General features: G+C 40.1%; 1 protein-coding gene across 13 annotated transcripts in view; it reads left to right on the top strand.

Moving 5' to 3' along the window:
- CCDC91 (coiled-coil domain containing 91) overlaps positions 1-14,707 on the top strand; it is a 334,198-nt gene that overhangs the window by 141,144 nt on the left and 178,347 nt on the right. For 12 of the 13 annotated variants that reach the window (XM_073315272.1, XM_073315319.1, XM_073315329.1 and 9 more), the window contains one exon: positions 14,025-14,102. The exons of the other annotated variant lie outside the window; for it this stretch is intronic. In XM_073315272.1, coding sequence (XP_073171373.1) covers positions 14,025-14,102 — 78 coding nt within the window. The remainder of the gene's footprint in view (positions 1-14,024; positions 14,103-14,707) is intronic. 13 annotated transcript variants of the gene reach the window in all.

The following is a 14,707-nucleotide window of genomic DNA, read 5'->3' as shown; positions in this document are numbered from 1 at the left end:
AAGTGTTCTCCGACTGGTTTATGAATGTTATAATTCTTGACATCTGATTTGTGTCCATTTATTATTTTACGTAGAGACTGTCCAGTTTGACCAATGTACATGGCAGCGGGGCATTGTTGGCACATGATGGCATATATCAGATTGGTAGATGTGCAGGTGAATGAGCCTCTGATAGTGTGGCTGATGTGATTAGGCCCTGTTCAGGGGACACCATCATGGGATTGTTTAGTCTACGGAAGAGAAGAATGAGAGGGGATTTGATAGCTGCTTTTAACTACCTGAAAGGTGTATCCAAAGAGGATGGATCTAGACTACTCTCAGTGATAGCAGATGACAGGACAAGGAGTAATGGTCTCAAGTTGCAGTGGGGGAGATTTAGGTTGGATATTAGGAAAAACTTTTTCACTAGGAGGGTGGTGAAACACTGGAATGCGTTACCTAGGGAGGTGGTGGAATCCCCTTCCTTAGAAGTTTTTAAGGTCAGGCTTGACAAAGCCCTGGCTGGGATGATTTAGTTGGGATTGGTCCTGCTCTGGGCAGGGGGTTGGACTAGATGGCCTCCAGAGGTCCCTTCTAACTCTGCTATTCTATGATTCACAGCCCTCGACCTACAGGGCGCTTATTTTCACATATCAATTCATCTAGCTCACAGACGCTACCTATGAGTCACAATCGATCACAACCATTTTCAAAACTCTGGCCGTGGTCGTGGCTCACCTCCACGAACATGGGATCACACAATTTTCCCCTACCTGGACAATTGCCTCATCCAGGGCAACTCCTATGGCAAGACACTTCAAGCTACCCGTTTCGCCATCTCCCTCTTTCACAGTCTAGGCCTCCAAATAAACATCCAAAAATCCACCCTGACACCTACACAACAGATCGAGTTCATCGGAGCTCATTTCAACTCAATCCCGAGCAGAGCCTCGCTCCCATATCACAGATTCCTCACGATCACGCAGCTCATACGCACGTTCTCTGTTTGTCCCAGGACAAAGGCAAGAATCTGTCTACAGCTCCTTGGTCACATGGCAGCCACCACCTTCGTGGTCCAGTATGCCAGGCTACACATGAGATGTCTTCAGGACTGGCTCAATTCCAATTTCAAACCCAACAGACACACCTTAGGAATGCTGCTAACTCCTCTTTCCAATGTTCTAGCTTCCCTACATTGGTGGACAGGACCAGAAAACCTCTGCACGGGGGGTTTCCTTCCAGCAACTATCCCCAACGCTCATGCTCACCACGGATGCTTCCCTAATCAGTTGGGGAGTGTATCTAGGGGACACAGGGCACAAGGCCAGTGGTCCGCATCACAGACGCACTTACCCATAAATCTAGAGCTCAGAGCAGTGAGGCGAGCATGCCTTCGCTTTCTTCCCCTCATAAATCTATTCGGGTCTTAACAGACAACATAGCATGTATGTACTGCATCAACAGACAAGAGGGAACCCGATCACATTCCCTTTGCATGGAAGCCATCCGACTGTGGAATGGGTGCATACAACATCAAATGCAAATCATTGCTTCCTATCTACCAGGCTGCCACAACAGTACTGCCGACGCACTCAGCAGGAACTTCTCGAGAGAATACGAACGGGAACTGCATCCCGCAGTACTTCAACAGCTCTTCTCCCTCTGGGGCATCCCATCAATAGACCTGTTTGCCACAACCCAGAATCGAAAATGTTGCCTATTTTGCTCCCAAGCGGGACTCGGGACTGCATCTCTAGGAGACGCATTCCTCATCCCATGGAACAACACTCTCCTCTGCGCCTTCTCACCAATCCCTCTGCTACACAGGGTTCTTCGGAAGATCGTAGATGACAAGGCCTGGGTCATCCTTATTGCCCCGGTTTGGCTGAGACAGACGTGGTATCCTTACCTATTCTGCATGTCCTCCCGTCATCCACGGGCTCTCCCCAACAGGCCAGGTCTCCTTTCCCAGGACAACGGACAGGTTCTTCACCCCCAGCTCCAAAAGCTCCACCTGACAGCCTGGTTCCTTCATGGATCCAAATCCATGAACTAGCCTGTTCCAAGCAAGTCCGATACATCCTTCTGCACAGTAGAAAAGAATCTATTAATAAAACTTACCTGCAGAAGTGGAAGTGTTTCGCCCTCTGGTACTCATGTAATCACTTAATGCCCAATACGGTGACCCTCCCTTACATTCTAGACTACCTCCTGAAACTAAAACAGGGTGAACATTCACTCAGCTCCATCAGAGTATACCTGGTGGTGCTTACCACCTTCCACAACCTGTTAGTAGGTTATTCACTCTTTACCCACCCCACCATAAAACGATTTCTCATGGGCCTGCAAAATCTGTACCCTGAAATTTACCCAACGGCAGCTACATGGAATCTTAACCTCATTCTTCACGCTCTCATGAAACCTCCATTCGAGCCCTTGGCTACCTCCTCTTTTCTCCATATGTCCATGAAGGTAGCTTTCTTAGTTGCAATAACATCAGCAAGGAGAGTAGGTGAAATAAGCACCCTGATGGCCCATCCTCCCTACACGATCTTCTCCAAAGACAAAGTCACTCTGAGACCACATACTAAATTTCTCCCTAAGGTAGTATCCACCTTCCACCTTAACCAACCTATATACTTGCCTACTTTTTTATCCCAAACCGCACAAGACTCCACATGAGGCATCCCTGCATACTCTTGATGTCAGGTGAGCAATCGCCTTTTACTTAGACAGGACTAAGCCATTTTGTAAATCTCCACAACTCTGTCTCCATCACCGAAAGATTGAAAGGTATGGCTATCTCTAAACAACGTCTGTCCAAGTGGATCTCTGACTGCATCAGATCCTCTTACCGTATTCAAAATATTCAACCGCCCAAAGGCATTAAACTCATTCCACTCGAGCTATGTCGACATCCATCACCTTCCTACATAACGTACCCATTTCTGACATCTGTAAAGCGGCTACGTGGTCCTCTGAACACACGTTTGCCAAACGCTATGCTGTCACGCAAGATACCACAGCAGACACCATAGTAGGCCATACAGTACTCTCTACGGTACTCACTGCCGCATCTCCAAAGTCCTACCAACCATAGTGGGAACTGCTACATATTCACCTAGAGTGGAGCACCCACAGGGACAGCACTCGAAGAAGAAGGGGAAGTTACTCACCTTGCAGTAACTGAAGTTCTTTGAGATGTGTGTCCCCGTGGGTGCTCCACTCCCCACCCTCCTCCCCTCTACTTTGGAGTACTAGTATAATCGCTCCACGGTAGAGAAGGAACTGAGGGGGGTGCGGGACACAGGCGCTTAGGAAGATTCCAACGAGACAGGAGATACCAACTGAGCGCCTGTGTCCCGACCAGGCACTGCTACCGAAAATCTCCGATCAAAGGCGCCAGGACGCACTGACACCTAGAGTGGAGCACCCCCAGGGACACACATCTCGAAGAACTTCAGTTACTGCAAGGTGAGTAACTTCCCCTTTTCTTACAACCTGTTGATCTGAAGACACTCTAGTGCCATAGCTCTTATAACAGAATATACATTCTATGATAAACAAAAATAGTTACTTATCTGTATCTGATATACAATAGCATGCTCTACTGTGTATGTTCATTGGTCACGATGGGACTAATTCTCCTCACACATCTACTGTTTCATACTGGTTTAACTCCACTGAATTCAGTGGAGTTACTCCTGCTTTACCCCTGTGGGAATGAGAGGGAGTCGAGTCCTAGTGTATCTTATATTGTTGAGACATTAAAGTACCAGAGTGTCAAAACACAACTGAGATATAATTATATTGACTGATACAGACCTTGATGTGCATTTATTGAGTTTATAAAAAAAAGTTACTTGATTTTTTTGTGGGGGAAAAAAGCTAATTTTTAGGGAGGTGGAAATCTTGATATATTGCACTTAATTGCTTAGATAAAAGGTGATACAGACAATTGTTCTTCCTTGTAGTTGTGCTTGTGCAGCAGTGCTGTAACTGAGAACGGTGAAAGCGTGTCACTTTCTAAAGTAGCTGCTTCCAACTCAGTTTAACTCTGGAGGAGAACTGCCTTACAAATGGTATGCAGGGTCAGCACCAACATGGAGCTGCCATTCTGTATGGTAACACTGATCTTTTCCCAGCCATTACAGAAGCATGTATTGAGCTTATTATGACATGGATTTGGTTTAATATATTACTGATATGTTTTTAATATGTTTCATGACTAGCTTTATGTAAACAACAAGGAATGTCATTTGCCCTGAGGCGGCCTAAGATGTGTCATTATGGATTATTACTACTCCATTATATTTTAATAATGCCAGGCAATATTTTAAGGACTTTGTCTTAATCAGTATTTTCTCCATCCATTATATTATTTCTCCCTAATAGATGCATCCTCATACTAATTGCTGCTGCAGATTTCTAATCTTTGCCCATTCTAACATTATTACCTTTCTGAATTGCTTTCCGAATGATGATTACTGATATTCTCATGAAAGATTTTTCCGTCTTCCTTTAATTTGAATCCCCGGGCTGATCACAAGAACAAAATAGTTGGGAGACCAGGCCTCTTTCACCACCTTAATGGCAGTATTATTAATTATTCCTTCATTTATGTAGTGCAGGGTGTACTGAGTGCTCAGGATTTGTTTGTGGTGTTTGCACAGCCTAAGAGCTGGGATTGTAATATTATTCATGCATTCATTTTGGTGGGCTGATCATTGTTATATAAAGGCTATTTTGAAGTAAAACCTCATTTCCCTTTTGAATTGGTATGTCTGGTCCCTTCATTGGTTGTGACAGGAAGTAACTGAATCTGCAATTCAGAAGGGTGGCCATTGGATGACAGACACTCTCACAGGTTTCTAGTCGGACGTGTTTGCGAGGCAGTTTAGGAAGTTCCCACTTGTTCATTGAGATGCCTTTTTTTCTTCAGATATGTTCATCAGTATCCTCCTTTCACTAAAATGTTCTTCTCCTGGTCCTTCCAGCTTTTCTTGCTTCTGTCTGTCTTCCATGTGGAGTGCAAACCTAAACAAAGACAACAGCAGCCCATTGGCTGCAAAACCGAGGAGCAGTAGTTTTCCCATACTTACTGTATGTTCAGGGCATCCTACCCATAACTACTGAGTGCACTGTAGTTGCCTTTTCTGCTCTTGGGTACAGTAAAAGGAGTCAGCTTGAACTACATGAAGAGGAAAAGTCCAACTCAGTGGGTATCCTTTCTCCCTTGCCTACACACAGTTCTGCCAGCTGCAGTTACAAAGAACGCTTTCTGGCTGTATGCCACGGGGAAAAAAATCTCTTCAGCTCCAGTAGGTTCCAGTACTCCAAGGAAAAGTCCACAGAATCAGACTCATTGTAAGGAAGGAAGAAAATGTCACAGTTCAGATAAAAGCTTTTTATCCATTAAATTCTACATTCTCCCTACAGAACTCCAGAGATCCCAGATCCTCCCTATATGCAATCCTCCTGTGATGAGGTACACAAACATAACACTGTGCCAGATCATGAAGGGGTTAGCATTTTGTCTTAGAGGTGAGACTACTTTAAATCCCCATCTACAACACCTGCCCAGAGGAAGGGCCCTCCAACTTCAATATTGAGGAGGGAACAGAATAGAAGGGATAGGAGGCAAACTTCTGAGGCAGCTGTAGTAACTGGGGAACATACATATCTAGACGCTTAGTGGGAAACTGGGTTCACAGGTTTTTATGGACTTCCCTAAGAAGAGAAGGCTCAGTCAAGAAACTGTTTGACTACTTGGGAGTGGTAGAGATTGTGCAGGTCTCCTTGAGGGCAGAGAATATCTAGAAATGTGGACTGGAATTTTTCCCTGCATGGAACTGACCCCAGCCCGTATGTTGGTTCGATGTATGGTGGTACTTGTTTTGTTTTGAAGGGAAAAGCTATTTTTTTAATGTTACATTGAAAAGGATCTTCCTTTAAGGCCTCCGCTGCAGCCAGTTGGCATTCTGTTGACAGGGCAGCTGCACACTTAGTCACTGAGGGTCAATATCTACTTGCTGGGCATCTCTCTTTTCTAGCTAGCCTCCAGTCTGTAGGTTCTCAAGTTAATAAGAAAAGAACACTCAACTAAATGGAAAAGAACACCATTAGACTGCTCTGTACATTTAAGTGTATTCTTATGTATTCAAAAGAGCGATACCCATGCCAAAACAAGAGAGATTAATATGTATCTGTTGGATGTTCTTTACAATTCTCAAGAGTGTATGAGGGGGTCAGAACAGTGCTCAACCTAAGGCCCTGAATAAGCACATGAGAGAGCAGAAATTCAGCACTGAGACACGCACACTTCTATACTTGCTTGAACAGGTATAACTTCAATATATGTCTCAGGAGCCTGCTGCACATTCTGAAAAGATACAATATTGTTTCTCAACCAATGTGTCAGAACCCGCCCAGTCCCTCCCAGGCAGTCATGAAAGGCAAGCAAGGAGGTCATAAGGTATTGAAAATTTTATTGCAATCTAAAGCCAAAAAAAAAAAAAAAAATCTTGTGCCCTCGCTGCCCACACACACTTGGCCATCAAAGTCATGATTCTGTGTCAACTTCATGAAATAAACACAAAATCTGTGTAGTCTTGTAATTGTTACTTTTTTAAATTACTTTTATAGTAAATATCAGGAGTGTTTTTTTTTGTTTTGTTTTTTTTTTTACTTTGAACAAGGGGTCACTATACTGAAAGGGCTGAGAAATGCTGAGAGAGCGCCATTGTACAATAACTTTCTACAGTTTGCTTCTGTATGTTTTAACTTTCAGTACAAAATGCCTCCCCTTCAGGTTCTCAGTGGCACCCAGCACATTTAGAAAAATTCTAGTTGGAACATCATAACAAGCCTATGCCTTTAAAGACTGCATTTACTTATTTATGAACATCTTGGTAAGGGGCTCCCGCTGTGAGAGAGCAAAAAGAGACACATGAGAACATCCAGAAGACAGGTTTGTTTGTTAGTGAAATTCCAAATCTGTCTTTCTTTGATCATTCTCCACTGAAGTAGTGGTCAAATTGTTATACCAATAAAATAAAAACCAGCAGTATCTTATTAAAGGGAAAAAGGCAAAATACCACATTTATTGTGAATACAGAAAGAATCATAGTAAGCAGTTAGTTATAGCTATAACATTCCATTCAATCTCATATTTATTCACACATTCATTCATACAAACACACACACACACACCCACACACATAGGTTCTGCAAGGTTGTTATCATAGTTACCAGCCTTAGAGTTGCTCATGCCAAACCACTGGCCAGGTGGCCTGGACATGAGGAGGGAGCAGGGCCTTGTCAGATACTCATCTGATGCTCCTGGAAGTTGGTTTGCAGAATCAGACCCCCAAAGTTCTCACTTTTTAGAGTCTATTTTTATAGGAATTTCTTCCTATGCCAGTCTATGGGAATTGCTTCATCATGCTGTTGCTGAATCAATCAGCAGATAGCACATTCCTGACGGCTCCAAGATGTTATCTTGTTCTTTGGTTCTCCCATCCTTGAGGCTGTTGGGTGGATTCCAGTCTGCCCTCTGGGGGGGTCCTCTAGTTATTTCCAATTGACGCCTTCTTCAGCCGATGGACACTGGATTCTTAGGCTGGCACCTCCCTGATCATTCAGTTATTATCCACACCAAGCATCCATCCACATACATCCTCTATCTCTATTTTAATCACAATTGTTAATACAACAAAAGGGCGGGGAGTCTCTGGGTGCTGTTTCTGTTGTTAGAGTATTGCTTTGAGTCTCTCTCTCTGTGAATTGCTTTGAGAACAGACTCTGTCTTAGAATGTACTAACACAATTAGCAGCTTGCAAGTTTCACACATAGAGGGAGAGAAACAGTACCAAAAACCAAGAGACCTCTTAATTAGTAATACCCTGGAATTTAAACTCTGGGGAATCAAACTCATTTGTGATTTTAATACAGAACTTCTTTAATATGATCCAACAAAATAAAGGAATGGAACAGCAAGAGTCTTGTCAGAGGTTTGCCCAAACTTACAGAAATTGCTCCCCAAAGTTGGGCTGAACACACACAAAGATCCTTCAGGGGGCAGAAAATATAAAACGACCTAAAATCCTCATATGCCTGAGATGAAACCTCAGAATTATTCTTGAGTCATTTTCAGACCCACTTTCCAATTTCCTTATATTTCCTTAAAATCAAATTAGTATTTCTGATACACACTGTGGTTCAACATAAGTGCTATCTTCCCTAGGGGCAAAGTCATACTGAGGGCTTTGGACAAATTCATATGAAAGAAAAACCCTGTATTCCATTATCACAGGATGTTTCCATCCCACCCTTCTGTCCACAATACAAAAAAACAAACTACTTTGGCATAACTTGTTTGTTAGATGATCAGTCAAAATCTACATTTCCAAAACTCAAAAATTCAGGAAGTTTCATGTCCTGTTCTTCTGTTTTTTTTCTGAAGTGGTGAGGTCAGAAGACACTAAAGAACACTGTATCCATGAGGATATTAAATTGTATTTAAGAAGCCTAAAAAATAAAAGGCCTACCACCATCAGAAGGAATTAAAGCACATTCTTAAATATTTGCAGCCCATGGTGTGAGCTAAATCTAAAGTGTTGGTTGAAAAAATATGCGAGGTGGCACCCACAAACCAAGCAGTACAAGCTTGGCCTACAGGGATGCGTGGATACAGCTTTTGTCTAGGAGGCACTCAACTTTGTGGTTTCTACCTATTCTTGTCCCCTACATACTGTCCTTTCTTCTTCACTACTAGCAAATTAAGATTATTAGATATACTAAATCCAAAGAGAGAAACTGCTGGTTTATCCACAGTTTTTTTCATTAAGAAAGGCATGTCGAGTGATCCATCTCTCCTTGATTTTTGCAAAAAAAATTATTCATAATTTTTTAAAGTACTCATGTGCTTAATCTGGCATTTTCATATAACTATTTATAATCTAGTCTGAATGTAATAATCCCATGGGCATGAGTTACTAGTTTATACTTACCCACATCTAAGCAATACATGCTACGAACAAGTTATTTTATATTAAAACTTGAAAGATTCACTATGAAGAGAAGTTTATGGGGTATCTCAGTGGTCATCCTTCTGTTTTGCATTTTTTCAGATGCCTCCATTCGAGCCAAAGGTGGGACCTGATCTTATAAACAAAGATCAAATGTTGTTCTCACAGTGAAACTAACATTTTTGGTCCCATCAATCTTGGTATTGCTCACTTACATTTGAGATGTATTTGAAATGATCTTTGAAAAAATATTTTCCTGTCTTGACCCTTTAACTATTTTTCAATTCATAACATTTATTCTCCAATACTATTCTGCTAGAATTGTTACTGAAAGTGATCTTTACCCGCAATCCCCTTTTCCATATCTGTGATCAAAGATACAGTGACATGGAAATGCCTGCTTTCTGCACTTTCCCATGTTCACTTCTTTTATAGCTAACTTAATTTGCTAATGACTTGTGAAGTTTTGGATATTAAGCTCTGGACTGTATTTTTCCCATACAGTAGATTCTATTCTTTTGTACTTAAAAAAAAGTTGCTAGTTCTCAGCATATCAAGTGTGGGTTTTTTTACAATGTCTGAGTTAGCATGTGGTGTCATTGATATGTGTCATATGATGTGACCTGACTTATATAACCAGATGTTACAGTCCCAATGTGATGTTATCTGAACATAGTAGTGTATTTGTATATTAAAATCCCTCCCTCTCTCCCCCGCCCGCAATTAAATCTTCTGCTTTGAGTCTGATATTCAATACTGCTCCTAAAATTTTTACAGGTGATTACCTTCAAGTATCCAAATACTTTTGCTGCAGATAGGTCAGGAGGTATGCTAATGTGAAAAGCTATGATGCAAACTCGTTTATTGAAAAATCTAGAGATGTAGCAAACAGTTAAAATGTTTAAATTTAATTAAATACTGCTTTCACTTACTATAATCTGTTATCACTTGGGTACATAAACTATCTGTATTAAATTATATTTCAATTTCCATACTTAGTCCAGTTCTTTAATTTGCAAAATATTTAGTTTCGTAGGACATTGTTCTGCAGTGGAAGAGGATGATGTGTGTTAGTCAGGCATTCGTGATGTACTATCTAACTGATGAACTAAACATTTATTAGGCAATAAAATGTTTCATAAATTTAAAAGCACATAAAATACATCCTATTCTAGGGTCTAGGGCCCAGGATTTCAAAGATATTTAGTTGTCTATATGACTTCAATGGGAATTAAGTGGCTAGGTTCATTTGAAAATCACACTAGACAACTATCTGCATCTTTAGGTACTTAAATATCTTTGAAAACTTAACCCTAGGTGCTTAAACAATATCTACAATTACAATCGAACTAGGAAATACAAAATCAACATAGTTTTCACATCCAAAAAAAGCTTCTAACTAATTCAAATGAGCAAAACATCCCCACTCATCATCTTTCCAAAGATCACAACCCGACCAAAACATTCTAAAAAGGGAGATTCCAGAGTCAAGGTGGCACTGGGGAGAGTGATTGGCCAATAGACCCTTTCTCTTAATGTATCGGGGCTCCCAATTAAATGCTTTTGCTAATAGCAACTGTGGCGTATTGCACATAAGAAGATTTGGCGTCTCAAGTAAATATGTCTCAAAATATTTAAAACTTTATAAATTGAAGCCAACTCTTCAAATTCTGCCCAGAAAGCAATAGGTAGCAGTGCAGGTCATGTAACACAGGTTGTCATATACTCACTGCAAGATATCCTGCTTGAAGTGTTGTTCTGCATTGGGGATCACGTTTTCCAATGGATTTAAAATGTGTTTCCAGATACAGCTGTGATGATTTGAAGAATCTGTACAATTTATATTCTGTGAGATGATGAACACTGTGTGTCAGACAGCAAACTCCATTTTGTGTGTAAGGCAGGTCTTTGCCTTTTTGCAGTCTTTTACTTCTGTGATGGATAGCAGTTCCAAAGGACAGTAGTACAGGGCTGACAATAGAAGGTTGTTAAACTTTAATGGCCACATATTCAAATTTAGCACCTTTAGAGAAAGAGATGGCTGCTACCCAGAGCACACCAGTTTTTCAAGTCTTGCCTCCAGGGGGAGGTAAGTAGGCAATGGATCATCTGGTCAGGGACTGTGGTCACATGTTGAGGATGAATAGAGTCAGCTAACAGAGGGGACTACAAGGTTATAAAAAGGGAAGAATCTCCTCTATTTGTTGTCCCTTCTCAGCCATTTTGATCAGCTGAGAGGAACTGCATGTTCAAATTTGGGGAGCTTTGCCTTCCTGAACACAGATTACCCCCCACTCCAGAGGTTTAAAACCCTAATGAGAGCCCAACTGGATCTGTGAAACGGCACATTGTAGTAGCTTAATCTCAAGAGTAGACCATTGTAGCAAGACCCACGTTTAGGGGTGGGGGAGAAAGGGTTTCAACCTCCTTATCAGGAACAGATAAAAAAAAGTGTTGATCCTGGTTACTATCTCGAAAAGCAACAGAAGATCTAACAAGATGCCCAAATTGCAAACTCAGGTTACAGAGAGCTGACAGATGCTTTAGATACAGTGAACACTATATTGTTCCATTTATCTTCTAGTGCTTCCCCCAATTCACCAACATTTCTTTTTGTTAGAATTATTAATGTATGAAGGGAATGCAGAAGATGTAATATTTCTATGTAAGTAAAGTATTTGGTATGGTCTCTAAATTTTAATTGCAAATTAATTCAGATTGGCTTGGAGAAGAACAGTGTGTGCTGAAAACTGGCAAAATAAGAAAAATAACAAAGTAGTGAGTTGGGGAGAGGTGTGTAGTAGGGATTCAATATGGATTACAGATAGGTCTGTTTAATGATATAGGAGTAGTAGTAAATAGCATGACAGTGAAATTCTGAAGTTATGAATTGTAATTTGAAAGTAATTGTGAACACCTGCCATTAGTGAGAAATAATGCAAAGTAACCTAGAGAATTAAGAACCATGTACAGAAAATAACAAAATAAGATTCAATGTAGAAAAATACAAGCTAATGCAGTAATGTGATGTTATAATACTGTGAAATGTATAATTATTTAAAGGAAGAAAATTGGGAAGAAGGAATAGTAAGTGTTTTAGGGGTGATAGTGGACAGTAAACTAAACATGAATTCACTGAACATTATGACACTTTAAAAAAAGAATGTATTTTTGAGCCATATAATAGCCCTTTGTGACTGGGTGCCTAGATGTGCCACATTGAGAATGCCTTACTCAGGGCAGACTGCAAGAAATAGGGCAGACAATCCACAAAATTGGTGGTTTATTCTATATTTAGATTCACCAAGCCAGTAACAAAACAGCTCCTCTGTAATACCACACTGGTTACCAAGAAGTCAAACGCAGTCCCCTTTAGGCATCCCATATAGTGAGGGGTTACTGAAAATCTGATTCACCATATGTGAGGTTCACCAATCCCAAAGGACTAGACACTTATCCCCAGGTGACTGAGTCTCAGATCTTACCCAATAATCACGCTGATGCCAAACTAAAACTCACTAACTAAAACTAAAGGTTTAATAATAAAAGGAAAAAAAGAGAGTTTCAAATGGTTAAAAGACCAGTATACATACAAGTGACTTTCAGCGTTCATAGTTCAGGATCACAGCAGTACTAGAATAAATAGATTCTCTGGAATCATCCCAAGAAGTCAGAATTCAAAGGCAACTTAAATGTAAAGTCTGTTAAAGTCTTTCCAAGCATTTTCCAGGTTACTCCAAATGAATGTAAGATGGAGATCTTCCAGATGACTTATACTTTCCCTGTTCAAAGTTTAAGCAGACTAGAGATGAAAGAATCAGGCCTGAAGCTTTCCTTTATCAGTCTTCTAGCAGGCTGACAAGACTCCTCACATCAATTGCCATAGCAAGGCCTTCCCCTGAGAAAGAATAGGAAATGTGGACCTTTGCTTTGAAGCTAGTCTTCTATTTCCTATGCATACATGAGTAAACTAGTTACATTTATTCACATAAGGTAATTAGCCAGTACTTCATTATAGCATAGATAGTTAAACTGAAGACAGTGTAGATAATATTACTGGTTTCTTGCAGTATCTCACATCTTTGATCTTGAGGTTAACTGGACACAACTGCATACATAATTAAGGCAATTAAGATATGAAAGGGGATTAGCATCTATGATCTAGTCTGGTTACATTGTTAAACTTCTAACAAGATCTTGGTAAACACAGACAAATACACTTAGCATCTTACAGAGTGAATGAGTTGGGGATTGCTAGCCTAATTAATATTTCTTTGATACCTGTACATAAGTGGATCGTCTTGATTACAAATTGTAATGCTTCCTGTTGAGTTATGGGTCATACATAGATTGGTTGGTCTGCCAGTGTCAAATTCTTCTATATGATACTAGCAGAAAGCCATCTGGGAAATTGTATTAGGTTCTGGGCAACATATAAGTAGAAAGATACGGATAAAGTAGAGTGAGTTTAAAATATAGGTAATAAAAATTGTCATGGGGTTTGAGGGATTGAATTGAGGAAAGTCATAAAGTTCTGATACAGAAAGATACTGACCACCCCAACTCCTTTTAAGGCAAAAGAGAATCAAAATTTAAAATATCTTAGTCAAGAAACTGCAAAGGCATTAAGGTAATATATATAATAAGTAATAACAAAAAAGACAATAGGTATTCAGATATTTAAAGGGTATAAATATAAAGAATGAAGAAGTATTTAGTATGGCACAAGGAGTAATAGGAAGAAACTTAGAAATGGAAAATTTAAGCTGAATATTAGGAATTACTTTTTTGGACTGAATTGAGGTGGGCAGGAAGATAGTATCTAAAGAGAAGTGATGGAAACTTCATTGCTTGAGACTTTTAAATCTAGTTTGTACAAAATACCAGGAAATATGAGGAACAATCTTGTACTAGGAAAGAGGTGTACTTAGTTCACTGGATATTGCATCTCAATGTATATGATTCTATCAACCCTGTGTAGTTATTATATAATGTTCATTACATTTTTTTTTACAGGAGAAACACAAGCTTGAGTTAGAAGACATGAGGAAAGCTGGACATGAAGCTCTAACTATTATTGTAGAAGAATTTAAGGTAAATTGCCCCATCAGTACAGTTAATTTAATATTGTTTTTAGTTTCATATTTATATTTAGATAATTAGGACCTCACCTAGTAATTCCTTATTATAGGAGGGGCTGGTAGCACTGCCAATTATTAAGGTTACACAGCTCTTCTCATTATAAGACTCTGTTTCAGTTGCTTATAACTTTGCCAAATTTTGGCCATTTGGACGAAATTTTCCCTGTGTGCCCCAGGCTGATTTATTTTTTTAAACATTTCAGCTGAAATGGTTCAACCATTTCTGACCATGAGGCTAAAGAAAAATACCTTGTTTTGCTGATAGTTTAAAAAAAAAAATTTCTGGAAACTTTTTTTTAATTGCTCTAGTGCACCTATGGGGCAGAGACTTGAAACTTGACATGGATGTGGCCTTTGTATCAGGGATGCATATGCCTTTTGCTGACTCATGAAAAATCTGCCCAAATTTGGCCAAGGTATAAACTTTTTAAAAATTGTAGTTCTCACATGCTTCATTTATAGCAGCTAAAATCTCTGAAGATTCTGCCCCCATTGACCAAGGTCAAGCTCTCAGCTCCTAGTGCTGACCAGACTGCATATGTGCCATCTCCACAAGGC

The sequence above is a fragment of the Lepidochelys kempii genome, chromosome 1, assembly GCF_965140265.1.
Source record: "Lepidochelys kempii isolate rLepKem1 chromosome 1, rLepKem1.hap2, whole genome shotgun sequence".
Lineage (NCBI taxonomy): Eukaryota > Metazoa > Chordata > Testudines > Cheloniidae > Lepidochelys > Lepidochelys kempii.
The sequence above is the reverse complement of the archived record's forward strand: the minus strand, read 5'-3'. Positions and strand labels throughout refer to the sequence as shown.